General features: G+C 42.2%; 11 protein-coding genes across 11 annotated transcripts; 6 read left to right on the top strand and 5 right to left on the bottom strand.

Annotated features, from left to right (window-relative positions):
- The first annotated feature begins 38 nt into the window (after positions 1–38).
- On the top strand, positions 39–413 carry BCR41DRAFT_358399 (hypothetical protein). The gene has a single exon (XM_022025038.1). The coding sequence runs from the start codon at positions 45–47 to the stop codon at positions 204–206; it is 162 nt and encodes a 53-aa protein (XP_021879009.1). The 5' UTR covers positions 39–44; the 3' UTR covers positions 207–413.
- A 133-nt stretch (positions 414–546) lies between these two features.
- On the top strand, positions 547–4,452 carry BCR41DRAFT_358397 (tRNA synthetases class II (A)-domain-containing protein). Its single transcript, XM_022025037.1, has 10 exons — positions 547–953; positions 1,080–1,169; positions 1,257–1,425; positions 1,534–1,927; positions 2,040–2,134; positions 2,248–2,324; positions 2,419–3,374; positions 3,495–3,578; positions 3,689–3,788; positions 3,879–4,452. The coding sequence occupies exons 1-10, from the start codon at positions 599–601 to the stop codon at positions 4,439–4,441; spliced, it is 2,883 nt and encodes a 960-aa protein (XP_021879008.1). The 5' UTR covers positions 547–598; the 3' UTR covers positions 4,442–4,452.
- Positions 4,453–4,481: 29 nt separating this feature from the next.
- Positions 4,482–5,890, bottom strand: BCR41DRAFT_358395 (Glyoxalase/Bleomycin resistance protein/Dihydroxybiphenyl dioxygenase; the record flags this gene model as incomplete). The annotated part of the gene is made up of 3 exons (XM_022025036.1): positions 4,482–4,512; positions 4,617–5,726; positions 5,879–5,890. The coding sequence occupies 2 exons, from the start codon at positions 5,888–5,890 to the stop codon at positions 4,617–4,619; spliced, it is 1,122 nt and encodes a 373-aa protein (XP_021879007.1). The 3' UTR covers positions 4,482–4,512.
- A 3,459-nt stretch (positions 5,891–9,349) lies between these two features.
- BCR41DRAFT_295493 (hypothetical protein) lies at positions 9,350–9,586 on the bottom strand (the record flags this gene model as incomplete). Its single annotated transcript, XM_022020418.1, has 1 exon — positions 9,350–9,586. A coding segment is annotated over one exon (237 nt), but the record flags the coding sequence as incomplete, so codon positions are not given.
- Positions 9,587–10,469: 883 nt separating this feature from the next.
- On the top strand, positions 10,470–12,369 carry BCR41DRAFT_378455 (Thiamin diphosphate-binding protein; the record flags this gene model as incomplete). The annotated part of the gene is made up of 7 exons (XM_022027161.1): positions 10,470–10,559; positions 10,676–10,805; positions 10,920–11,066; positions 11,186–11,319; positions 11,426–11,690; positions 11,813–12,116; positions 12,234–12,369. The coding sequence occupies 7 exons, from the start codon at positions 10,470–10,472 to the stop codon at positions 12,367–12,369; spliced, it is 1,206 nt and encodes a 401-aa protein (XP_021879005.1).
- Positions 12,370–12,513: 144 nt separating this feature from the next.
- Positions 12,514–14,368, bottom strand: BCR41DRAFT_325458 (hypothetical protein). Its single transcript, XM_022021584.1, has 4 exons — positions 14,180–14,368; positions 13,788–14,037; positions 13,478–13,632; positions 12,514–13,360 (listed from the first exon to the last, which is right to left on the bottom strand). Exons 1-4 carry the CDS (start codon positions 14,346–14,348, stop codon positions 12,525–12,527), a joined length of 1,410 nt encoding a protein of 469 aa, XP_021879004.1. The 5' UTR covers positions 14,349–14,368; the 3' UTR covers positions 12,514–12,524.
- A 479-nt stretch (positions 14,369–14,847) lies between these two features.
- BCR41DRAFT_424077 (E1-E2 ATPase-domain-containing protein) lies at positions 14,848–18,581 on the top strand. The gene is made up of 2 exons (XM_022030368.1): positions 14,848–15,614; positions 15,718–18,581. Exons 1-2 carry the CDS (start codon positions 14,945–14,947, stop codon positions 18,501–18,503), a joined length of 3,456 nt encoding a protein of 1,151 aa, XP_021879003.1. The 5' UTR covers positions 14,848–14,944; the 3' UTR covers positions 18,504–18,581.
- A 179-nt stretch (positions 18,582–18,760) lies between these two features.
- Positions 18,761–19,676, bottom strand: BCR41DRAFT_358389 (hypothetical protein). The gene is made up of 3 exons (XM_022025035.1): positions 19,558–19,676; positions 19,378–19,433; positions 18,761–19,280 (listed from the first exon to the last, which is right to left on the bottom strand). Exons 1-3 carry the CDS (start codon positions 19,637–19,639, stop codon positions 19,053–19,055), a joined length of 366 nt encoding a protein of 121 aa, XP_021879002.1. The 5' UTR covers positions 19,640–19,676; the 3' UTR covers positions 18,761–19,052.
- A 134-nt stretch (positions 19,677–19,810) lies between these two features.
- On the top strand, positions 19,811–20,139 carry BCR41DRAFT_358388 (hypothetical protein). Its single transcript, XM_022025034.1, has one exon. The coding sequence runs from the start codon at positions 19,848–19,850 to the stop codon at positions 20,025–20,027; it is 180 nt and encodes a 59-aa protein (XP_021879001.1). The 5' UTR covers positions 19,811–19,847; the 3' UTR covers positions 20,028–20,139.
- Positions 20,140–20,891: 752 nt separating this feature from the next.
- BCR41DRAFT_339247 (hypothetical protein) lies at positions 20,892–23,212 on the top strand. The gene is made up of 3 exons (XM_022022151.1): positions 20,892–21,577; positions 21,709–22,233; positions 22,334–23,212. Exons 1-3 carry the CDS (start codon positions 20,978–20,980, stop codon positions 23,165–23,167), a joined length of 1,959 nt encoding a protein of 652 aa, XP_021879000.1. The 5' UTR covers positions 20,892–20,977; the 3' UTR covers positions 23,168–23,212.
- Positions 23,213–23,242: 30 nt separating this feature from the next.
- On the bottom strand, positions 23,243–24,680 carry BCR41DRAFT_325451 (hypothetical protein). Its single transcript, XM_022021583.1, has 4 exons — positions 24,478–24,680; positions 24,191–24,363; positions 23,961–24,051; positions 23,243–23,816 (listed from the first exon to the last, which is right to left on the bottom strand). The coding sequence occupies exons 1-4, from the start codon at positions 24,629–24,631 to the stop codon at positions 23,362–23,364; spliced, it is 873 nt and encodes a 290-aa protein (XP_021878999.1). The 5' UTR covers positions 24,632–24,680; the 3' UTR covers positions 23,243–23,361.
- Between the last annotated feature and the right edge of the window lie 52 nt (positions 24,681–24,732).

The raw sequence follows: 24,732 nt of genomic DNA, 5'->3' as shown, positions 1-24,732 counted from the left end.
TTGACTTTAAGGTTGGAACTGTACATAAGACTCCTTTTCTCGTCATGGCAGACTTACTGCTACTGATGATGGGTGCTCTCTCTAACGATGTTACTGTATTCTCCCGCTATGCAGGTTTTTACAAGTGCATCCAGTCCTCAAGTGATGTCACCGCCTGGTGCATTAATATCCTCGAGACATCCCTCACGATTAAGCTAATTGTTTGATCTTTGCTTCTGGTTCTTTTCTTGCCTCTGTTCTTATTCATGTGCACTAAGGACAGTTAGGATAATGGCATTACCAATGGTTAAGAAAGGTTGTGGTTGACCAGAAGCATGACTATGATACCAAGAATGAGCTTGCAGCCTAAAGAGCAACCAAAAGAAAAAGAAAGAATGCTAATCTGAGTAAAGCTGCTCATCGTACAGTATTTTATCTATCATTTTTGTTGTAAATAAAATATAATTATTCCTGCAAATTTATTTGTCTTTTCGTTTTATGAACACCCGCTCTAATGTTGTTATGTGACTTGCGTGGAATAGCGTCCAAACGGAGGAAACAGTGATCTTTCTCTTCATTTGACTAATCACGACGCACTCTTAACTTGATCAGTTGGTGCATGATGCTCGGCCGCTGTCACATGGAGCGATGCCTTCGTTTTCCAAGAGCAACGGCTGCTACTACGACTCCACTTAATAGCATATATAGGCAGTATGCTCGATTTACGAATAACCGCCTCCCAAAGTTTTCGACCGTACTTTTAGCTCAAGAACAACGGCTGAGCGATCAAAGGTCATTAAAGTCATTAACTCCTGTTTATACATGTACACAACTTCGTTATTTGCGACACATGACAGCACCCGAGCTACGTAAAGAATTCACAGAGTTTTTTGTCAAGGAATATGGCCATGTCCCTGTAAAGAGCTCTAGTTTGATTCCGCACAATGACAAATCATTGATGTTTACGAATGCGGGTAGGGTTTCTGCCTTTCGGGAGGGGCAATTGATACCAGATTAGAAAGAGTAAAATTGTCCCAATCTTTAGATCACATCAATTTATGACTCATGTTTTCTACTTTTGTATGGGGTGCATTTCTTAGGTATGGTCCAATTCAAAGATTATTTTAGGAACCCGGGAATGGCGCCCTTCAAACAAGCGACCAGTATTCAAAAGTGTATGCGAGCTGGAGGTAATGGCAGTTTTTTTTTTTTTTTTTTTTTTTTTTTTTACTTTAAAATGGTATGCCCTGACAATATAGCATATCCATCACTTTCAGGAAAACACAACGATTTAGACAATGTTGGATATACCCCACGCCACCATACCTTCTTTGAGATGCTCGGTAATTTTTCATTTGGGGAGTATTCTAAGAGTAGAGCAATTCAGATGGCATGGCGATTTTTGACCGAGATAGTCGAGCTTCCCAAGGATCGTCTCCGTGTAACGTAAGTGAGCCTATCATGAGGCTGCCAAAGCTAATGGATCTAACATTTAAATTGCCAAACCAATGGATCTAACATTTAAATTATGGTTGTATTTCTTATCTTATATAGAGTCTTGGCATCAGACCAAGAGTCTTTCGACATTTGGAAGAACCAGGAGGGTATACCCGAAGAAAAGATTATCAGATGTGACACTAAGGATAACTTCTGGACTATGGGTGAAGGCGCAGGACCATGCGGACCATGTACAGAAATCTTCTGGGATACATTGAATGATGATTTAGAAGAAGATCGATGGGTTGAAATTTGGAACTTGGTTTTTATGCAACATTACAGGAATGCTCAGGGCCAACTCGAGAATCTGCCGATTGTATGTGTTGACACTGGGATGGGCCTTGAACGACTGGCTTCGGTTGTTCAAAGCAAAGGGAATAATTTTGAAACGGATGTATTCAGTTCAATTTTCGATGGCCTGCACAGGCTCATGGCAGACGTAGGGATCGAGGTTAGTGCTTTTCATGTCTTCCATTCCTTTAACTGTTTTGGCCAATTATTTTTTTTTAAAAAAAAAAAAATAACTGAAGGCATGGTACTTAATATCCGATATATGAGTTTAGTCTTCACGGGATATCAACGCCACGCCTCACAAGAAAATTATAGTTGATCATTTGCGCGCCATGAGCTTTCTTATCGCTGATGGTGTTATTCCAAGGTATTAAAAAAAAAAAAAAAAAAAAAAAAAAAAAAAAAAAAGCGTTTCATCCCAAATGTAGGTCTCCAATCCTCATCCATCCCTAAAAGTTGAAGATACTCTTCGGACTATAGCAACGTTGGCCGTGGATATGTACTCAGGAGAATTATCCGTCGTGCACTTCGCTCTGGAAATCAGCTAGGATTCACAAGTATGCGTCGTTGTTACTAAATGTATGGCATCCTTTAGTGAAGTGTGAATAAAAATTTAATGCGATAGCATGTTTTATGGCTCGTCCCTAATAGAGCCATTTATGACAAGGTTATATCCGTACCTTTTGGAGTCATTTGGAGAAGACATATATCCAGAAATGGCATCAAGACAAGACTCTATTAAAAGTGTCATCCATCAAGAAGAAGAAATTTTTATGGGAACGCTGTCTAAGGGTTTAGCTCTTCTCGAGCCCGTATTCAAGCAAAAGAATCTTATGGAATCTAAGCAAGTTCCTACTGAGATTGCGTTCAAGTTGTATGATAGCTTTGGTTTCCCATTAGATATTACAGTATTGATTGCACAAGAACGTGGATGGACAGTGGACCTTGCTGCGGTCGAGAAGCTCATGCAGAAGCAACAAGAGCAGGGAAGGGCCTCCTGGAAGACAGCATCTAGTGCGATGCATACCAAAGTCAAAAAATGGAAAGATCAAGGAATATTCCCAACATTTTCAGGCTATCAACGAGATATGCTGACTGGCCAACTCTCAACCATTATGGCTGCCCAGAACACAGAAGACGGAACAGGAGACGTGATCCTGGCGATCGAGCCCTGTCCATTTTATGGGCTTGGAGGAGGGCAGAGTCCTGATACTGGCTCTATCAAATTGGCAAACGGCAGTGAATGGCGTGTAGTCGATGTATTTTCACCATATGAGCGTGGTCTTGCTATTCGTGTTCAGTCCATCTCAGAAGACTCATTAACAGAAGAAGATCTCTTGTGTATGCATCAAGGCTTTCAAATTACAACGTTCGTGGACACGAAGAGAAGAGAAGGTGTCGCTGCTCATCACAGCGCTACACATTTGTTGAATGCAGCCTTGAGGAAGACACTCGGAAAGCCCATCATGCAAGCAGGATCTTTGGTCGAACCAGAAAGACTTCGATTTGATTTTACGCACGGAAAAGCCGTGGATCAAAATCAACTATGCGAAATTGAGGACTGGATCAATGCAACAGCACTACAAAGTCTGCAACCAGTTATCAAAGTATGAGACTTAAAAAAAAAAAAAAAAAAAAAAAAAAAAAGACTTGTAATGGAACCGCGTGATTGTGCGTGGTCAAAACTGATGGATGTTTACTTTCTTCCTCTCTCTTTCCTTTTTTAGGAGTATCCACTTCAACAAGCAATAGACATGGGATCAATTGCTGTATTCTCAGAAAAGTATGATGAAGTTGTTCGTGTCGTCAACGTAAGTTCAGGTCTCTTATTGTCTTTTGTTCCTTTGTAAAATAAATAAATAAAAATCGATGGCGTATTATATTAATACTAAAAAGCCTACTATGATCATGGTCTAAAAAGTTCCCCAAGGTCTCCATGGAACTGTGTGGAGGAACACATGTTGAAGATCTTTCCAAGATCTATCCCTTCAAGATTCTCTCCGAAGGGTCCGTCGCTGCTGGTGAGTTTTTATATATAGACACATTGAAATCTCAGAATACTGTCTCAACTCATTCTTTCATTCCATGATTGTGATTGCATTATTATTTAGGCACACGACGAATTGAAGCTGCTGTTGGCAAGGCTGCAACCCGATATTTCATTGAGCAAGATCGTATGGTTTCACGTCTGAATCATGACCTGAAATCATATGCGACGAGCGCTGGCAATGAATTGGACCTCAAGGTGAACAAGTTGAAGAATCAAGCTGCTGATCTCTCACAACAATACGGCCGGTTACTCGACAAATTTGTCAAGGCCCCAGTATCAATCCCTGTCAAAGGGGGCTCTCTCGATTTTTTGAGCACCGTTACTGTTCCCGTGCAGATTCATGAACTGGAGCCAGACATCCAAGATCAAGATTATTACTCCAAGAAGGCAAACCACGTAAAAGAACAAGACCCTCGCTCGGTGCATGTTTTGGTTTGGAAAGAAAACCTGATTGTGACATTAGATCAGAAACAGTTCCCCAAGCTCCATGCTGGCAAAGTCATGAAGAGCATTTTGGATCAGATTGGAGGCGGTAAAGGAGGAGGACAGCCTCAGCTTGCCCGGGGAAGGATGGTGAGTGATGATGCGGTTGGAAAGTTGGTGCAGCTTGCACAAAGCAAGTAGATTGGTATTCTAGTATGTGTAATCATACTGAAGATATTTTTATAAACTTTTATTTTTATTGTACAAAAGAGCAATGTTCTCTCAGGACGTGAGTAAGGTTAGATGTGGGATAAATGTACAGGAAGGGGAGGAGATTATATTTGCTAGAGGTCAACTCTTCGTTATCATTCTTAATTTAGCAGTTGCCACGGATTGCTTGCTCGCGCTCGACGGCCTCGAACAGAGCTTTGAAATTTCCAGCACCAAAGCCCTCGTGGCCGCGACGTTGAATAACTTCGATGTAGACAGTAGGGCGGTCCGAGAGAGGCTTGGTGAAAATTTGAAGAAGGTAGCCAGACTCGTCGTAGTCGACTAGGATATTAAGCTTCTGGATGGCACCCAAGTTCTCAGCAATCTTGGTAGAAGAGTGCTGGAGACGGAGACGCAAGTTCTCATAGTAAGTAGGAGGGACGGACAAGAACTCCATACCGCGAGCACGGAGGTTGGAGACAGCCTGGATGATATCGTTGGTGTTAAGAGCAATGTGCAGGACACCAGCACCGCCGTAATACTCGCAGAACTCTGTGATCTGGGATTTCTTCTTACCCTCAGCGGGCTCGTTGATGGGCATTTTGATCTTCTCGGTGACATCAGTCATAACAATGGAACGGAGAGCTGAGTACTCAGTGCAGGCCTGCGTGTCATCAATGGACCAGAAGCGGCGGAAACCCAACTGTTGCTCGTACATCTCACAAACCTTGAGCATCTCACCATCGGGCTGACTACCAACGCAGTGGTCAATGTAGTTGAGACCAATGACGGGGAGGATATCTTCAAGAGGGTCGTGGGTGCGAGGCTTAACGTATCCAGGCAAGAAAATGCCATTGTAACCGTTGCGCTGAACAAAAGTGTGCTCTGTGTCGCCATAGGTGGCAATGGTGGCCATCCAAACAGAGCCGTGCTCATCCTTTTCCTCGAAAGGAGCACGAATCGATTTAGCGCCCTTCTCAATAGCGCGGTTGTAGATGGCGTGGACATCATCGACTGTGAAGGCAACATCCTTAACACCATCACCGTGGAGAGCGAGATGATCAGAGAAGACCTTGTTATTGGGGTTCAAAGGGGACTGGAAGACGAAAACAATGTCGTCCTGCTTGACAACGTGCGAACAGACATCACGGTGACCGGTCTCCAGACCACGGTAAGCAATCCCCTTGAAACCAAAGCGGGTGGTATAGAATGAGGCAGCTTGTTTGGCGTTCCCTACCCAAAAGACAATGTGATCAAAGCCGTCATAGTTTCCAGCCTGTTGTGAAAGTAAAGGGAAGAGGTATGTTAATTGTCTGAAAGTTTAAGCGACGACTGCTTTGATGCATTATTTTACAGAAGTGTAGGTGTATTTATGTTGAACAAAATACCACGGTGGTTGCTGTGCGTCGTGAAGAACAAAATAATTACCTGGACACCCATAATTAATTATGTAAATGTGCGTGTTGTAGATGGGAAGAGAAAATTTTTGTGCGCGTATGAAGGTGAGAAAAGAGCCGCGGATGAACAATAAACAAAGAGGACAAGGAATGTTGGACTTCTTTATACGTTGAATGGGATATCTGTGCCCTATGCTCCTCGTAATATATATTGGAAAAGGAGATATTATCCAATTCAAATAAACTTGGCTGAAGAACCAACCAGGTAGTGAATTAAAGTTTTGTGGTGTGTTTTCAAGCTCTCAAGCCTTTTTGTTCAGCCGCTCTGTACCAGGAATGAAAAAACCTTTATATAAACAAGGCCAATAGTCATATAGCCCGTTTCATTTGGTCATGATACCTTATATTTTTTGAATACTTTCGAGTGTATTGGCAGCCAATTGGCTCGCTTGTTGCGAGTATTGTTGCAAGTCCGTCACGTAGTGAAATGCCACCAGAACAATTCAATCATCGTTTTTAGATTAAAAACATAAGGTATCATGACCAAATGAAATTGGCGATACAAACATGATTTCACATCTCTCTTATTTATTGTATACACTATAAAGTGTCTGTGAAACTGTTTCATTTATTTGCGATTGTGGTGATGATAATAGGCGCAGTTTACCTCCAATTGTGTCATGGATGGTAATTTAAGATACGTGGATCATCTTCATTACTTTTGTCGTAGGAACGATAAACGATTAACGCCACGAAATGGACTGTCAATCTATATCAATCTATCCAATCCAAAATATATTTGAACCTTTGTAATTTGATTCCTTGATGTTCTTGTTTGATTTTTGAGAATGTCTTCTGGTCATGAGTGAGAAGGATGGAATAATGCAAATATCGTAATGTCATGTGATGGCGGCGACAATAAAAGGTTGAGTTCAAATTACAGAGGTTTAAATATATTTTAGAATACCTTGCTTCTCTATTTTGATAAAATATCTTTTTCGATCACGGTAAGATACGGCGAGCGATAGCGTGAAAAGATCGTTCTCGACGAAATATGTTTATCTTATAAAACGCCCTGATTGGCTTGAATCTGACCTACTGACCATATGACATGATAGGCCGTATACGTCTGTTTATTAGAATACATGGATATACCTGACAATGACGCATAGATGCTGCAACAGTATGTATTTAAGCTTTTGTGAATGATATCGGAGGCTGAGGTGCCAGTAGTAAGGAGTTCAAAGACGTACGTAGCGCTTGAATGGTTAAGGATCTGCTCCTTTAAATATCCACATCATATTTTAGCTCGTTCCAGTAATGTTTTTTGTGACGAAATGTAACTGCGATCGTATTGTCATCTTAGTGATTCGTTTTCCCATGCACCAGATAGAGCATGAGTCCCGAAGTCAAGGGTGACCTGCGTAGGATGTCGTCCTTAGACTAATATGAGCTAGTTAAAATGGCCAACCTCTTACAAATTTCATGACACATCGAATAAAAGAGTTACTCCCTCTCGATGTGTTCCCATAGTTCAGCACAGCTTTTGGTTGGCTCTGGGTATATCTCAAGTCTTCTTTGCAGCTCAGACCACATGTGCTCAATGGGATTCATGTCAGGCGGCTGTGCTGGCCAGATTAGTAGCCTCCTAGATTCTTCTATTAGGCCCACTGACCGCAAATATGCCTGGGTGGCCTTCGTGGTGTGCTTCTTTGAGTTCATGATTCCCTCAATTCTACAGATTCGACTGGGTCCGCCCAATTCATGTAGACCAATATCATGGCCCCTCCGTCACCAAACTTCACTGTTCCGCAAACAGTTCGCTCATTGATGGCTCCTTCTTGGTCATCCCATACCAAGTTTACCCCATCCGAGCAAGTACAATCCATTTTGGGTTCATCTGGTCAAACGACAGCCTTCCAGTCCTCTACAGCCCATTCTTGGTATATGCGAGTGAACTGGAGGCGCTTTCTTATGTGTTACTTCTCGAGGAAAGGCCTCTTGACAGCCTTTATTGCCTTCATACCAGTCCCCCTGAGGCATCTCCTGATGGTGGAACTTGATATAGGGCTTGGAAGTAGCTTGTTCGCTTCCTTTTGAGCATCAATAGAAGACCTGAAAAGACCACGCTTGAGCCCTAGCTTAAGATGCTGAGCTATCTCGTCTCCAACCTTCCTTGGACGGCCCGCTGGCTTTTTTACGATATCTTCTGCCGCGTTTAGACGGATATTCGCCACAGAAGTATGAGGGATTCCGAGTCTTTCGCCAACCTGTCAGATGGAAAGACCTTGCTTGAGGAGAGCAGTAGCTTCTCTGGCCTTGGGTCGAGCAATTGGCTTCATATTCGTGTGAATGAGCGTTCAGGAGATAAAGCAGCGATAGTAATAATAAAAGCACAGGAACTTTGAAGAAACTGACCATAGAGAGGAGTTCTAGCATTTTCTAGGGAGAACTCTCATAATTGTAAAAGTGACCTGATTACCAATAAATGGTCATATTGAACTCAAGAGTGACGATATCGATTATAGAGCTGGGGATGCTGTTTATTATTAAGATAGCTCTGTTCATGCAGTTTTTATCTCGGTCTGGTTCGTTTTGAACATGCAGTAAGAGAACGAAGTAAGAAGAGCAGAATATTTTTACAAATTTGATGCTGCAGTCAACTCGAATTTCCTTTTTTATTTTTCTACGTCAAACATGCCACAGGGAGAATGGCATCCTCTTTCATACCGCGGGAAAGATGCTTCTACTTTTCAAGATGCAAAAGAGCCGAGATATTATACTATCACTTCAATCAATATCTCTATATTAAACTCATTTCAATGTGATCTCTCCTATTCCTTTGGTTACCGATGTCCTCTCTCACTACGGAGTACACTCTTCTGCATCTTCCATCACCATTATCACTAGAAAAAAAACAAAAAAAAAGTAAACAGATAAAAGTAACTGTACGCCTTTGATATAAAAGAGGGCAACAGTTACAGCTTGAGTTTGGTCCATTCCATCAGTAAGAGCTTGTGCACTAGCATATTCATGAAAATGCTGCTTTGACATTTTTCAAAACATGTCAAGCCCTATCGAGCTCATTCTTAGGTAATGTAAATCCTTGACGAAAATTTCGATTGCGAAAATTTCTAACTTGTTGACAGATACACGCAAAAGATACTCAGGTCCAAAGCACCCAAAGTACGCATTGAAAGGAAGTATTTCAGGCAGAAGCTCGTTTAATAGCACAGCTATTTTTAAGGTTCACACTCTGGCCACATTGCATATGGTGTATCTGTCGACAACAATCATTGACATAAACCACGCGGTTGGTACGCCCTATAATCGAAGCGTAGAGGCATCTGGCCTTATCAACGACCTAGAAATCTGTTTCAATCCGTAAGGCTACTTCCCCTGAAAGATAACACTACATGCTATGTTCGATAATTTGATTTGTCGTAAAGAGTCCACAGACTTGTAGGCTCAAATATATTTTGATAGGGTCAATTACCTATTCCTTTTTTAGAGGTGCATTGATTGCATGGTTTTTGCCTTTGCCAACACCGGTCTCTTCGAGCTTTCCAATCCCAAGAAGGAATCCTGTTAAGTGAAATGAAGCTGTAGTGACACGGTCTATAATGTAGGAAGCTTCTTTAATCCTATCGCTATGGCGAGTATCAATTTCAACGTATAGAGCACGCTGATGATACCGAAGTAACCCCAAAATAGTTAATACAATATCATTGATGCAACAGTCGATAGAAATGCCCGTTTCGCCACGAAGATGTTTGCTAGCAGCAGCTATAGTAACGATAGGGAAACTGTCGATCAGCCATCCATATAGCTCTTTTCTCATACCAACTATATATAAAAATAACTATACTAGCATTGTTTACCGTTTACTGTTAGGCACGCTTCCTTGGACGATTTTGCGCTGTAGCTCAAAAAAGCACACTATCTGCCGCAATTTCGTCGGCCGTACCGAGCTGCCTGAACCGCCCTCATTGCGACATGCTTGCTGCACAAATTATTATGAATGCCGTTTGAGGATAGATCATGAAGCAAAAGGCGTCTACGTTCACCTGGTTGACAGGCATGAGTACTTGGGGTCAGTAGTTTGAGTGCGTGTAGCAAAAAGGGTGCAAGGAAAAGTACCAGTACTAGCGCCAGGGCCACAAGCAAGCGCAGGTATAAATGATATTTGGAGCAGCTTTTTTGTTTGTTTGTTTTGTATTGTTTATACAGGAGCCCAATGCTTAGCACATCAGCTGACTTTTAGGGTTTTTTAAGGGTTCTGTTTCTTCCACAGTTAATTCCAAGAGGAAAGGATTCTTCCGTCTCTGCCTATTTGCATATTTCTTCCCACGCTCCTCAATTGAAGGCCCGCCTGTGTGTCTATTTTCTTCCCACCCTCCCCCTTTTACTCTTTCTCCTCTGCCTTGTTTCTCCACTCTACATCATCTCCACTCTACATCCTGGCTACCTCCTCATCCTCATCTCACTTTACATTTCTCATTTGCATTTTATACTTTTACACTCTCATATTCGTATTCACATACACATTCACGCTTACTGTCTACACCACACCACACCACCCCACACCACCCCACTCTTAATATTGTCACTTGCAATTCATCATGTCTATCGCTACTTTGAGAACGTCCTATTTGGCCGCCTCACTCGCTTCAGTTTCTAGGAGTATGTTGAAACAACAGGTGCCTATCAAGGTATGAAAGCAATGAGAAACCTACCATCTTTTTTTCATCAGCTGAAGTTGCAATCATGACAATATTCTTACACATCACTTCAAATCAATTATTAGCACTTTCACACTGCATTAAAGAGCCAATATGCTGCTACCAACTCGCCTCCACCTCCAGAAGGATTTATGCCTGGAGTTGCCAATTCCAAATTCATCAGGAATACACACCACGAGGCTCTTAGGAATCCAGAGCTGGCTGGCGTCGCCAATGGTATGATATACTGGCTACAATATTTTATTTCAACTTACTCTCCTTGAACTAACACATAGCTTTTCATTTCTTTTCTTTTTTTTTTTTTTTTTTTTTTTTAAAAAAAAAAAAAAGGGGAAACCAAGAAAATGAATACGTTCCAGGCTATTAATGATGCCATGAGCATTGCTTTGGCTACTGATGACACTGCCTGCGTCTTTGGAGAAGATGTGGCCTTTGGCGGTGTGTTCCGTTGCACCATGGGCTTAGCAGAAATGTTTGGTATGTTTTTCTCTCAGTTTATTAGTTCATTCTCGACATTTACCCAAATGGCTCTTGCGATTCATGGACTTATAAATGTATATCTTCTGTTGCCTCATCCATGGGAACGAACCACTCAGGCCGCGACAGGGTTTTTAATACTCCTCTGTCTGAACAGGGTATTGCTGGTTTTGGTATCGGTATGGCTGCTATGGGTTCGACCGCCATTGCTGAGATCCAGTTTGCTGATTATATCTTCCCTGCCTTTGACCAGGTAAGCGAACGTGGTTATATGGCTGCAGTTCTCCCCTTGATAGCTAAGTACAAATGTTTTAACTTTTTAATGTGGTTGCTTTGTTTGTTTTATTTGTATTACCAAGTTGGTAAATGAAGCTGCTAAGTATCGCTACCGCTCTGGTGGAGAGTTCGACGTTGGTGGGTTGTGCATCCGTACGCCCTGTGGTGCAGTTGGACACGGTGGTCATTACCACTCTCAGAGCCCTGAAGCATACTTTGCTCACACTCCTGGTCTTAAAGTTGTGATCCCTCGCAGTCCCATCCAGGCTAAGGGCTTACTTCTTGCATCAGTCCGCGATCGTAACCCTGTCATTTTCATGGAGCCCAAGATCCTTTACCGTGCCGCAGGTAAAAAAAACAACTATAAAAAAAAAAGAAAGGAGAAAAGAACAGCTCTATTCTCATACATTAATTAGAATATAGTTCTAATCCGCATAAACTCTTGTTCTTTGTTTAAAAAAAAAATGTAGTTGAAATGGTTCCAGTAGGTGACTATGAGCTACCATTGGGCAAGGCAGAGATTCTAACTCAGGGCAAGGACTTGACTGTTGTTGGATGGGGAGCTCAGCTCTATGTTCTTGAAAATGCCATCCAGCTTGCTCAGAAGAAGATGCCAGGTCTGTCTGTTGAATTGATCGATCTCCGTTCGATTTTGCCATGGGATGTAGAGACTGTCTGCAACTCTGTTAACAAAACAGGACGTCTCCTAATTGCTCACGAGGCTCCCAAGACACAAGGCTTTGCCGCCGAAATCGCCACAACTGTTATGGAGAGGTAAAAAAAAGATTTAGTAAATATTATCATCTTAATTGACATGCAATGGCAATCTAAATCTAACAGCGCTGTTCTTCGTCTTTACATATTTTAATCTCCCAACCAATAAATCAATAGATGCTTTTTGCGTCTGGAAGCCCCCATTCAAAGACTCTGCTCCTATGATACTCCTTTCCCTTTAATTTTCGAAAAGTTCCACGTCCCCGACATGATCCGTTGCGCCGAAGGCATTGAACGTGCAATGAAGTTTTAAGGATATCACTTGATCATCCTACCCTATTCTCTTTTTTGCCTTTTGCCCTTTTTTCCTTATTAGTAGAGCTGACTCGTTAGATACAAATCAATATAAAATACATAGAAATATATTCTCAAAGTCCTTGATGTTATTGACAAATGACGAAAAATTTATTAAGCAGTTTCGTTGCGAATCATATTTACTGCGGCAGCATGAGCAGCCTCCAAACCCTTCCAGGACTTGCTCTTACCCTGCCATCTTCCCTTTCCACCACCTTTGACCTCAACAAATTTACTGACTTCTGCGGCGATTCTTTTCACCAGCTCTTCGTTCTGGCCAGTAATGAGCATAGGTCCTCCTTCCTTCTTTTCACCTGCTGAGAAAATAAAAATGCGCTGGCCCTTGATCAGGTCATTGTCTTTGAGAAGGGAGGCCAAAAGGATTAGAAAATCCATATCAGCATCCTCACGATGGTATTTGATCAAATGTGCAGGTGCGAATGATGAGCCGTCAACATCAGCAGCGACAGGACTCTTTTCATTGAGTTCCTGGATCCAGTCTCGAATTAAGTAACCAGCAATCTCCTTGAACAGGCTCTTAACCAATTTAAATCCATCACGACTTTGTTTCTGTGTCCTGACTACAGTATCAACGTAAGTCTCGGGTCCGCCTGGCGCAGAGAGAACGCCTGCCAAGTCTCGAGTGAGCTGGTAGGTCTCCTGTAAGAGAGCGAGAGCACGTTGACCTACGACAAAGAATAGGCGACAATTGGCACCACGGATCTTTTCCTGGTGAAGAATTTTGATACATTGCAGGTCCTTGAGTGATTTGACATGTGTTCCGCAACAAGGGTTGTAGTCTAGACGGACAAGGTTACGTTTCTTAGTTTTAGAGAATGCTCCCTCCTGTTCCTGTTCTTTGACTATATGAGGGTTTTGCTCCGCAGCAATGACGTCCAAATCTTCCATAATTTCCGCCACCCGGAACACACCGTTTGGTCCCACATAGTCTAATGAAGAATGTGGCAGGATACATATTAGCTATAGAAGTATTCGATGCAATATAATGTATATGTAGTTTTTTTATTATATATAAAAAAAAAAAAAAATAAAAAAAAAAAACTTACCCTTTGGTAAGGTGGGTGGCCTTTCATCTGTAAAAGTGATGTGAATGGGATAGTCACGCCGAATGTAAAGGTTCAGTCGTTCTTCAACCTCCTGGATTTGTTCCAAAGTTGGCGTTTTGTCAAGCTCAACGTGGCACCTTGTGGCATTCATACCCCTATGGCAATCAAGGCAAAATGTTTAATTAAAACAATGTCGATAAATAAATAAGCAGGCAGATAAGATATAGTCTTTGGCGCATTGGGTTTGTTCTGTATGTCAATTTTTTTTTACGACTCGATCAAAATAGTAAACAAAAAAGCTTTTTTTTACCATGCCACAGTATTACAGCCGTATTCAGGCTGCTCGAACAGAGCACTGACCAGATGTTGACCGGAATGTTGCTGCATATGGTCAAATCGTCTCTTCCAATCGACTTCGAGTCTAGCTTCAGTACCTTTCTCGATAGGCGCAGTAGTATGATGGACATGACTGGTTCCAACACGTTGCACGCTCTTGACTTCAATATCTTCATTGATTGTGCCGTAATCGCAAGGTTGGCCACCGCCTTCTGGAAAGAGGACTGAATGTATGCATGGAAGAGAGTCGAAGGTATTTCAATAGCCATGTACACAAACGAGAGGTTTTCTTCGATTAATAACAGAGTAAAAAAAAATGTTGTTGATAGGAAGATCCAAGAAGATGGATATGGCTAATGACATTACTAGTATCTTGTAGCTGCACTTCATAGAGCTTTTGCTTGTTGGGCTTCTCAGAACAAGAGAGTACGGAAGTAGTAAAAGACCGGAGATATGGGGTATGTTGGCAAGTGAGCAGGCCAACAGGGACCTGGGTGGGAGAGATGGAAATAGATGCAGTGGATTCTGGTGTCATTTTTTTTTTTTTTTTTTTTTGAGATTGAAGTATAATCAACACAAGATTGAATGCATGTAATGAAATTAGTGGGGCTGATCGATGAGATGGATGTAATGGATGTGATAGATGCAGTAGAATGGAATAGGATCTGATCTTACCAAAAAAATTAAATCAGGGCAATACCGTGGCCAATAAAATGTGCGCCGCTTTTAGTGGCAATCAAATTTGGAGCAGGCAAGTTGTGTAACAAACAGCATTGCTGAGTAAAGAGGTAATAAATAAACCAATCAGATTATCTGAAATGACCGTCTTTGCGTTTGTCCAAGATGTTACATTGAATGAGACAATTGTGGAATGAGATTTTACTACATTCTCAAAATACCTCGTGGAATGAATCAGCTTTTATTTTCTTTTATTTTTTGTTTATCTCCTGATCCGTGCGTAACATCGCATCATATATAAATCTTTCTTCAATTACCCTTTTTTTTTCTTTTTTTTTTTCTCCAGTATCCGGTTAACAACCTCTTATTACTTCCTGCCTTCAACCTTACACACTCAGCCACTAATTTTATTAGATCTCACACAGTTAATCTAAAGCCAACACCAATCCAAAGATGCAGATCGTCACAGAATCATCTACTACTAGGTTGGCCAAAGCCACGATCTCCATTCAAGGTATGACATGCGCAAGCTGTGTCAAGGCCATCGAGACTGCTCTCAAACAACTCCCTAGTGTTCAAAAAGATTCTGTTGCAGTCAACCTGCTTGTTGGCTCGGCTACGTTGACAGCATCGCCCGATCTCTGTCCACTCACATTGATCACAGAAACTATTGAAAATGCGGGGTACGACGTCACTGCCTGCAAATACCTCGACTCCCCGTCTATCCCAATTTCAAAATCCAATACTACAAGTACATACAAGGTGTCTCTTCATATCTCGGGCATGTTTTGCATTTCCTGCAGTTCCAAGGTTGAATCCCTTCTCAAGTCTCTCCAAAGAGTCATTCCACTGTCAGTCAAAGTCTCGCTCGCCACCGGACAAGCTCAGTTCGAGTACCAAGTCCCACATGACCAACCTTCCAACCTTATGGCCAACAGTGCCATTTCAGACAAGATTCGTGAACTCGGGTTCGAGACAGACAATATCAAGATTGAAAAGGTCTTAGACGATGATCAAACTATTTTTACTAATACCAAGGAGGATACTGGTGCTCCATCCTTCGCAACCACTCGTTTGGACATTTCTGGGATGACCTGTGCAAGTTGTGTCAGTGCTATTGAATGTAAGTTCCTACTCTTGAATCCATTTTCGATATTATTTCCAAGGAACAATATCACTATTTTTTTAAAAAAATAAAAAGCTCACATAACTTTCCAACCACATAGCTTCTCTCGGTAGTCTACAAGGCATCCGTTCTGTTCAGGTAAACTTGCTGGCAAAATCGGGTGTGATCGTGCACGACCCAACTGTGATTGGAGTACGCGACTTGATAAGCGCAGTTGAGGATACTGGGTTTGATGTTGCATTAGCAGAGGATGATGCTGTTACAAGGAGGGACGGTCTTCAAGAAAAGATTAAGCGCGAGGAGCTCCTTCTCCGCCGACGTCTTCTGCTCTCACTAGTCTTTGCGGTTCCGATGTTTATCATCGCTATGGTCATGATGATGATGCTCCCAAAGTCAAACTCTGTTCGCGTTAGCTTGATGAGAGAAGTCATCTCAGGACTCAGAATCCAAGATATTATCATGTTTATCCTGGCTACACCTGTCCAATTTTGGCTCGCACAACCGTTCTATAAGAAAGCCTACCGTGCTCTCCGCTATACCCGCACTGCTAACATGGAAACTTTAGTATCTCTGGGAACAAGCGTCGCGTACTTTGCCAGCTTGGGAAGCATTATCGCGGCCATGGCCAAAGGAGGCAACAAGCATCACTCTGGCGATGGCATGAGCATGGGTATGTCTAGCACTGGTGTTGACTTTTTCGAAACCGCGGTCTTTTTGGTCACTTTCATTAACTTGGGTAAGTGGCTTGAAGCCATGGCCAAGGGAAAAACTGCCGAGACTATCACCAAGCTTATGGATCTCCAACCCGAGACCGCTACCCTTGTCAAGGCAGATGAATCTTTAGAAGAGATTCCTGCGGCCTTGATTCAAGTTGGCGATATCCTTCTAGTAAATGCTGGTGGCCGTATTCCTTGCGATGGGATCCTCTGGAAAGGGAATACGATGGTTGACGAGGCTATGATCACTGGTGAATCGCTCCCTATCCAGAAGACTGAGCGCAAAAGCAAGCTCATCAGTGCATCGATCAATCTTTCTTCAGTCATTCAGGTCAAAGCTACCAAGGTTGGCAAGGATACTACTCTCTCTAGGATTATTCAACTCGTTCAAGATGCTCAAGCTAGTCCTAAGGCACCTATCGAAGCCCTTGGTGACAAAATTTCTGGTGTTTTTGTCCCTATCGTCATTGTATTGGCTCTTCTCACCTTTGCTGGATGGGCGATTGCAGGTAGTCTTGGGGCTATTCCAGATGGTTGGATCCCTGAAGGCGAGAGTTATTGGATCTACGCTACTTTGTATGCCGTTGCAGTCCTTGTAATTGCCTGTCCCTGCGCTCTTGGACTCGCCTCTCCTACAGCGGTCATGGTTGGTACCGGAATAGCAGCCAAGTATGGTATTCTCGTCAAAGGCGGTGGATTCGCACTGGAAATGGCCAAGAGACTAGATATTGTCGTATTTGACAAGACTGGAACTCTGACCACCGGTAAACCTAAAATGACCGACTCCTGGATAGTCCCTACAGCCGATAGGACCCAGTCAAGCATGATTCTCGAGATTCTAGGCAAGGTTGAGGCCGGAAGCAACCATCCTGTCGCGTTGGCTGTTGCTAAAGGCGCTGCTGAGATGCTATACAAGAGCTCTGATCAACAAGCGGCCGTTCCGATCGAGGATGCATCAGATGAAGACGAAGATCAAGAGAATGAGTCTCGCACGCTGCAGAAGCAGTTCAACCATGTCAAGGTTTCCCACACTCGTGAGGTCCCTGGACGCGGCCTTTCTGCCACAGTGACTTTGGGAGATAACCTTACCTTAGATGGTTATGGCCAATTCCGCGCCTTGAACGTCTTGATCGGCAATGAAAAATGGATGAAAGAGAACGGTGCACATTATCCTACTCAGGTGGCTTCAGACGATCGTAGGGCTGAACTGGGTCGCTGGCAGTCAGAAGGCAAGTCTGTAGTTCTCTGCGCTATCAGTCCTGCCGCGAACAACAGCGGCCCAAGCGAAGTTTTGACCGATCGCGTCTCGACTGACGCTGCTACCATCGCCAGCCAAGGTACTGATGCTACTTGCAAGTGTGAGCTATGTGTGTGCATTGATTGCAACTATACAACTAAATTGGGTACCGTCAATGTTCCCTTGATCATTGCCCAAGTGGCTGTGGCTGACACGGCGCGTCCAGAGGCTGCAGAGGTCATTGCTGGCTTAGAGTCCCAGGGCATTGAGACTTGGATGTTGACTGGCGACCATCCAGTCACTGCACAGGCCATTGCGCGTCAACTCGGTATCAACAAAGTAATTGCAGGCGTCCTTCCAGAAGACAAGGCTGCAAAGGTGAGGCAGCTCCAGCAAACAGGTCGCTCGATTTCGACATCCAAGTGGTCTAAACTGTTCAAGTCTCAGCATCATCAATCGTCGAACCCATCCGTTGAGCTCTCGCCTATACAATCTCAAGCAATGGCAGGCAGTGATGATACCTATCGCCAACTGCGCCCAGCAATCGTAGCCATGGTTGGGGATGGTATCAACGATTCGCCAGCTCTGGCTCAATCCAACTTGGGCATCTCTGTTGGTTCTGCGACGGATATTGCTATTGAGGCGGCGTCGATCGTTTTATTGCATGATACTTTGACTGATCTGTTGGTTATGCGCGACCTAGCCAAGACTACTGTTCGTCGTATCCAGATCAACTTCATGTGGGCCTTTATGTACAACGTGGTGATGATTCCTATTGCAGCAGGTGTTCTTGTTCCTTGGAACCGATCTGCAGTGATTGGGCCAACTTGGGCTGGTTTAGCTATGGCTGCATCTAGCGTCAGTGTCATTCTCTCCAGTCTTCGTTTGCGATCGTACCGTTACCGTGGTATCAATCCTAACCAGAAGAAATAGGTCCTCCCTTATTCACATTAATATTACGTTAATTTAGTGTTTGAGCTTTATATTTCGCTTAAGGCAATCACTCTTTGTGCAATAATCATTTTTTAAATGATTAAATAAATAAATAAATAAATAATAATAATAATGAAAAAGTATTAATGGAGTACATAAGAAACGCATTGGGATATGCGGACATCTGCAAAAAATCTGAGAGACATATCATCAACACCGATATATATATACATTGGAGGCAATTAAATAATAGTAATGTACAATCAAGGTTGGATCTACAGTAGTTTGTTATATTGTCATGTATTTGTAGAGAGAGGCAGATAAATAACTCTATGCGGTATGTTGAGCATCAGAAGCCTCAGCGAAAAAGTTAAAGCGCAACTTTTTTTTCTCCCAAAAACTAAATGTCTACAGTTGCCGTATATCCAGAGGCGCGATGAGTGAGAGAACTAGAAGAGGGTATATGTTTTTTTTATGTACGTCACAGGTCATGATGTTTCCCCAGTTATTGTTCTCAAAATTTTGATAAATATGACGCTATAGCAAGTGTTACTTTTTGGAGGTAGTTTTGGCCTTTGCTTTGGTAGGGAGAGCTTTGGAGGCGGGTTTTCCGGTCGAAGTTTTGGGCATACCTCCAGCCTTTGTTTTGCCTCCAGCCTTACGTTCAGCAGCCAATCCTGCATCAGCTAAACTTTTCATGATGGTCAGCTTTCCTGTTGCACCCGCCCGTGTGGCCATAACGGTCTCAATGTTCTTATTGATCTGAGCAGTCAGTTTCTACAAAAAGAAAATATATTATTGACAGAAATCCAGTTAAATAATCATCACAAAAACAACAAACAAACAAAAAAACTATGTTTATCATTGTGCCTACTTTCTGAGTGCTTTTCTGCTTAATCAAAACATTGCTCTTGGGCGCGTAAGACCTGGCTTGATTATTTCAGTAAAAGACGTCGTTGACATAAAAAAAGCAGGCCTCCCTTATTAGTATCTTTTGACTAAGTGAAATGGAATGCACAGAGCTCCAGGTTGAGGAAATAGCCAACGAACTAACCTCCTTTTCTGAGGACGCCTGTGTTCTGCTTCTTGATAGAGTCTTTAGTAACGTTTGACTTTTTAATAACCTTCTGCGCCATTGTGAATAACCTCTTGTGTTGATGAGTTGTTTTGCCAAATGAACCAAGAAGAGAGGAAAAAAAAAAAAAAAAAAAAAAAAAAAGTAAATAAATAAAAATAATAAACTATCACCTGACTAATTAGTAATTTGTGATTTGCATTTCAAAATTTCTTTTTCCTTTTCGTTTAATGTCTGCCTTGACAACTTAAAAAGCATTAGACCCAGCCATGCCACTTCCTAATCTACGTCGTATCTTCTCTTCATTCAGGACTCCAGAGGAGGAGGCTCAGATCTCACGCTCAGCATTCTTCAAGTTCTCAGGCTACATCCTCACTTGCGCATTCATCACTTGGATGGCCGCAAAACAAGGTGCCCACCTTCGACCAGGTGTGACAGGAGGGGCATAAAAAAAAGCATTTAGAAACACCCATCCATATACACCAGAAACTCTTCATATCCTTCTTTCATCTCATTTGCAACCAATTCTTTTGTTTCATACTTTTGGATGATACCCGCAGTATTTGCTTTTTTTTTTTTTTTTTTTTTTTTTCTTCATTAAATTGGATGCTTCAAGACCAAATTAATAAATAAATGTATTCAACGAATAACTAAATCTCCTGGTCCGACATTTCATTTCAAGAGGTTAAAAATAAAAGCAGAGTCCCTTTAATAGTGTCTAGTATACAATGGTGCAAAAGCAATGATGGTGCGGACTACTGCAAGATCCTAAGATATTAAAAAGATAAATGCCTATAAATATTTTTCAATTGATTAATTTGTTAAGCATATCCTCATTGATGTCGAGATCCGCTTAAAAGACAAGTTCTTTTTAAACGCTTTAATTACGAGAAAAAAAAGAAAAAAAAAAAAAAAAAACTAACTGTCGTATGGGTCTTTCCGTTCCTCTTCCTGTCTTTTTAGTGGCGTTTAGATTCTAGGCGCAGCTTTTCATATACTTGAGTGACTTGGTGGGCGATGCTGGTAGGAGCAGAATGGATTGCTGTGCCATTGGAGAGAAAGTTATGTAGAATTGAGACGGTCTCTGCATTTGTCAAAGGTTGGATTTCCAAGACCTCAAGCTTGAGTGGTGGTGGAGGCGCACGAGCTGTAGATGACATTTCAGTTTAGTTGTTCGGCAACAACCAGAACTAGAAAATAAAAAATAAATATGCTTCTTTTTCGTAAGCCACTAGTATTGTTCTTTTAGCAGTCCCACGTCCGAAAAAAAAAAAAAAAAATGCTCGTCCCCTTGTTCTATCTATTGTCTGCTTCCACATTCTCCGAGCCATCCATTCAAGGAACACCCAGACGCTCATTACAAACAGAAGTAAATAATAACAACAGAAAGTAGACACACATGCGGCTACAATCCTCACTACTGTCTACCTCCACACGAGCTTCTAAGCGTGCCATTCCATGGGCGGTTGCTTTAACTAACAGTCGTACCCTAGCTACTACTACCAATGTGATTCCTGGAAAATCTTCCAATACCGACTTCAGTCCCAGTTCTAGCGATGTCAAAACCAAGGCGCCCTCTACCAAAGTCGCACAAAAGAAGCAACATCTCATTTTTGGTAATCGAGGCCCTTCTTTGCAAGATTTCTTGAACTCATCCTCCATCAAAGCACATGATTCCAACACGCCGAAAGCCGACGTCTCTGCAGAGAATGTGCCATATCTCTCTATGCAGGGACGCAAGCTTGGCGAAGGAGCCAAATATTTTGTTGAGGTCTATGGTTGCCAAATGAACGTCAATGATACTGAGATATTGATGTCAATCATGAACAGCGCTGGATATGTCAAAGCGGCCGATCAGTCCGAGGCAGATATTGTATTCCTTGTCACCTGTGCTATCCGAGAGAATGCGGAATCTCGTATCTGGAACCGTCTGACAGAACTTAAACGGGTGAAATTGCGTGCAACAAAAGATAAAGCACCCTTAGTGGGTGTATTAGGCGTAAGTATATATTTTGTTCTTGACCAGAGTTACAATCCTTAGTAGCAGTATAAATACAGTCATACAGCCGATTCTTATGACCTTTTTTTTTTTTTTTTTTTTTTTTTCCTTCTCTACGTGATGCATGATAGTGCATGGCGGAGCGACTTAAAGACAAATTGTTGGACTCGGACAAAATGGTCGATCTGGTGTGCGGTCCTGACGCATATCGGTCGATTCCTCATCTACTTTCGATTTCCGAGACCACACAACAGGGCGTGGCGAACGTTATGCTCTCAGCGGACGAAACTTATGCTGATATTGTTCCTGTCAGGATAGCTCCAGAAAGCTTTTCAGCTCATCTTTCCATCATGCGTGGATGCAACAACATGTGCTCTTTCTGTGTTGTCCCTTTTACACGGGGCAATGAACGAAGTCGCGCAGTAGATTCGATTCTTCAGGAGGTGAGACAGCTCAGTGACCAAGGAATCAAAGAGGTGACACTTCTTGGACAGAACGTCAATTCTTATCGTGATACAAGCGAAGATGGTGTGAGTATGACTATAGGAGTCGGATCAGAACTCAGCAATGCCGGTTTCAAGACCATTTACAAGCGAAAAGATGGTGGGATGCGATTTACAGAGTTGCTTGATCGTGTGTCCTTGGTTGATCCTGAGGTACGTGAATATTTGGATAGCAATTTTCTACGTCACTGATGTACATAACTAGTCAAATTGCTGATCCATTATTGCTATTTTTTTTTTTTTTTCCTTATAGATGCGTATCCGTTTCACTTCTCCTCATCCAAAAGATTTCCCTGAAGCATTGCTTCATCTAATGGCATCAAGGCCCAACATCTGCTCTCAAATTCATATGCCAGCTCAATCAGGTTCAACAGAAGTTCTGTCGAGGATGCGCAGAGGCTATTCACGAGAAGCTTATCTTGAACTTGTAGACAGCATTCGATCTATTGTTCCAGGCGTGGCATTGTCGTCTGATTTTATTACTGGGTTTTGTGGCGAGACTGAGACTGACCATGAAGACACAATGGATCTGATGAGACGAGTTGAATTCGAAATGGCATATATGTTTGCTTACTCCTTGCGCACTCCTACTCACGCAGCTCGTCGGCTCCAAGACGATGTTCCTGAGGATGTCAAACTCCGAAGACTTCAGGATATCATCAAAATTTTCCACAAGGGGGCCGAGAACCGGCTCCGCGCTAGAGTTGGGCTTTCCGCGGGAGAATGTGTGTTGGTTGAGGGACGCAGCAAACGAGATAAGAGTCGTTGGGTGGGTCGTGCAGATGGAGGATACAAGGTTGTTTTTGATGATGACTTGATCTTACCTTCGATCGAATCATCATCAACTCCGGCGGCTCAAAGTAGGACAGCAGGTCGAGTACCTATTAAGCTGGGTGATTATGTACAAATAATGACTACCAGTGCCACGAGTACATCTTTCCAGGGTAAGGCAGTTGCTCGTACTACCTTGTCTGAGTTTAGTTGGTATCAAGCTAAACTGTTAACAGGACATGTGCTACCAGGATATCGTGTCGCATCGACGTCAGTCGCATCACCACTAGTTGCTAATATGGGTGTTGGATCTTGAACTTGTTGAGATACAATCTTGAGAAAAATAGATTAATCAGGGTACCCCTCTTACTTTAGATTGTGTTTAAATTTTCATTTGTACATTATTCATTTCTTATAAAGAAGTAATATTTATATGCTATAGTAAATTCAATCCAAACGTGCTTTTTGTTGTTTGTATTGGTTTCAGATAGAAAACAAAGGTTAAATAAACTATTTCCTAGCAAAAGTAACCTTCATCTTGTGTTCTGGATCGATCTGGTAGTCAGCCAATGCGGTCTTTGCGGCTGCAGAGTAGTATTCGTTATCATATTCCACAAAAGCAATGCCAGACTTTCCAGGGACTGTGCGAACTTCCTTGAAGCCTGGGTATTGTTGGAAGAGTGAGACCAGCTGGGACTCTGCAATGTCGTGAGGTAAGTTTTGCAAGAACAAAATACTGTTCCTTGGTAGATATTCATCTGGAATCATAGGCACAGCTCCTGCTGCAGCTCCTGGTAGTACTCCGCCATGCTGTTGTGCATATTGCGCTTGCTGTACCATTTGTTGTTGAAGTAGCAATTGTTGTTGTTCTTCCAGGATTCTCTGCTGCTCCAATGCTTTCTGTTGTTGTTTTGCCAGTAGCATTGCTTGTCTCCTTCTTGGCTTGAATTCGTTCGCAAATTTTTCTATTTGTTACAGTGATACGAAAAAGAGACAAAGAGAGAAAACGTAAGATAATCTGAGTTATTTTCACCATAAAGTTGCATCTTCTGCTTTGAAAAGTTGCCATAAATGTGATAGGAGATGAATAATTTTGATATTCATCATACCTTTTCTGGCCATGCGCTGCTTGTAGTGCTCCTCATAATTACCATCTCGCTTGGCATGAATATCAGACTTTGTCTTCGCGAATTGAATGACCTAAGATAGATAACGATGAGTGGTATGTAATAAAATTAGCGAATCAGAAAAAAGTGAAATAAACAAAGGCAAACTGATCCGATCGTACAATTGATCAGATTTGTCATATTAGTTTTTTTTTTTTTTAAACAAAATGTACCATTGGTTTCCCATAGAGCGGGAATGATTGAACTTCTGAAAGGGCCTTTGTAGCCGCATCCTCGTTCTCAAAAATAACAAACGCCTGACCACGCATCCTGATATTAGAGTGTGCTACGATGTTCAAGACTTCACCATATTGACCAAAAATAGTTTTCAAAGACTTCTTCAGAACTAGCATGAACCATAATATTTAAAAATTGGTTGAGTAACATAGTATTCATATGATATATTCCTTCAATAGAGAAACAGAAAAGATTCCGTTGCTAATGATAAGAGAGGAAGTACCATCGAGCTTGATCTTTTCATTAAGGTTCTTGATGTATAATGATGGATTTGATGCAGGTGTGTTTTCTGTCGGTCCTGGTTGCTGTGATTGTTCTGTTACTGATGCTGGTGCTGTTGTTATAGGCGTAGCCTCTGTCATTTCAGTATCAGCCATCGTAGTGAAATCCGGTAGACAAAAAAAACGATGAAGGCAGGTCTGATAGACCTTAAAGAAGTGCTATTTAAAAAAAAGAAAAAAAAAAAAACAAGCCACAC

The sequence above is a fragment of the Lobosporangium transversale genome (assembly GCF_002105155.1).
Source record: "Lobosporangium transversale strain NRRL 3116 chromosome Unknown BCR41scaffold_33, whole genome shotgun sequence".
Classification (NCBI taxonomy): domain Eukaryota; kingdom Fungi; phylum Mortierellomycota; class Mortierellomycetes; order Mortierellales; family Mortierellaceae; genus Lobosporangium; species Lobosporangium transversale.
This window is presented reverse-complemented; position numbering and strand designations above follow the sequence as displayed.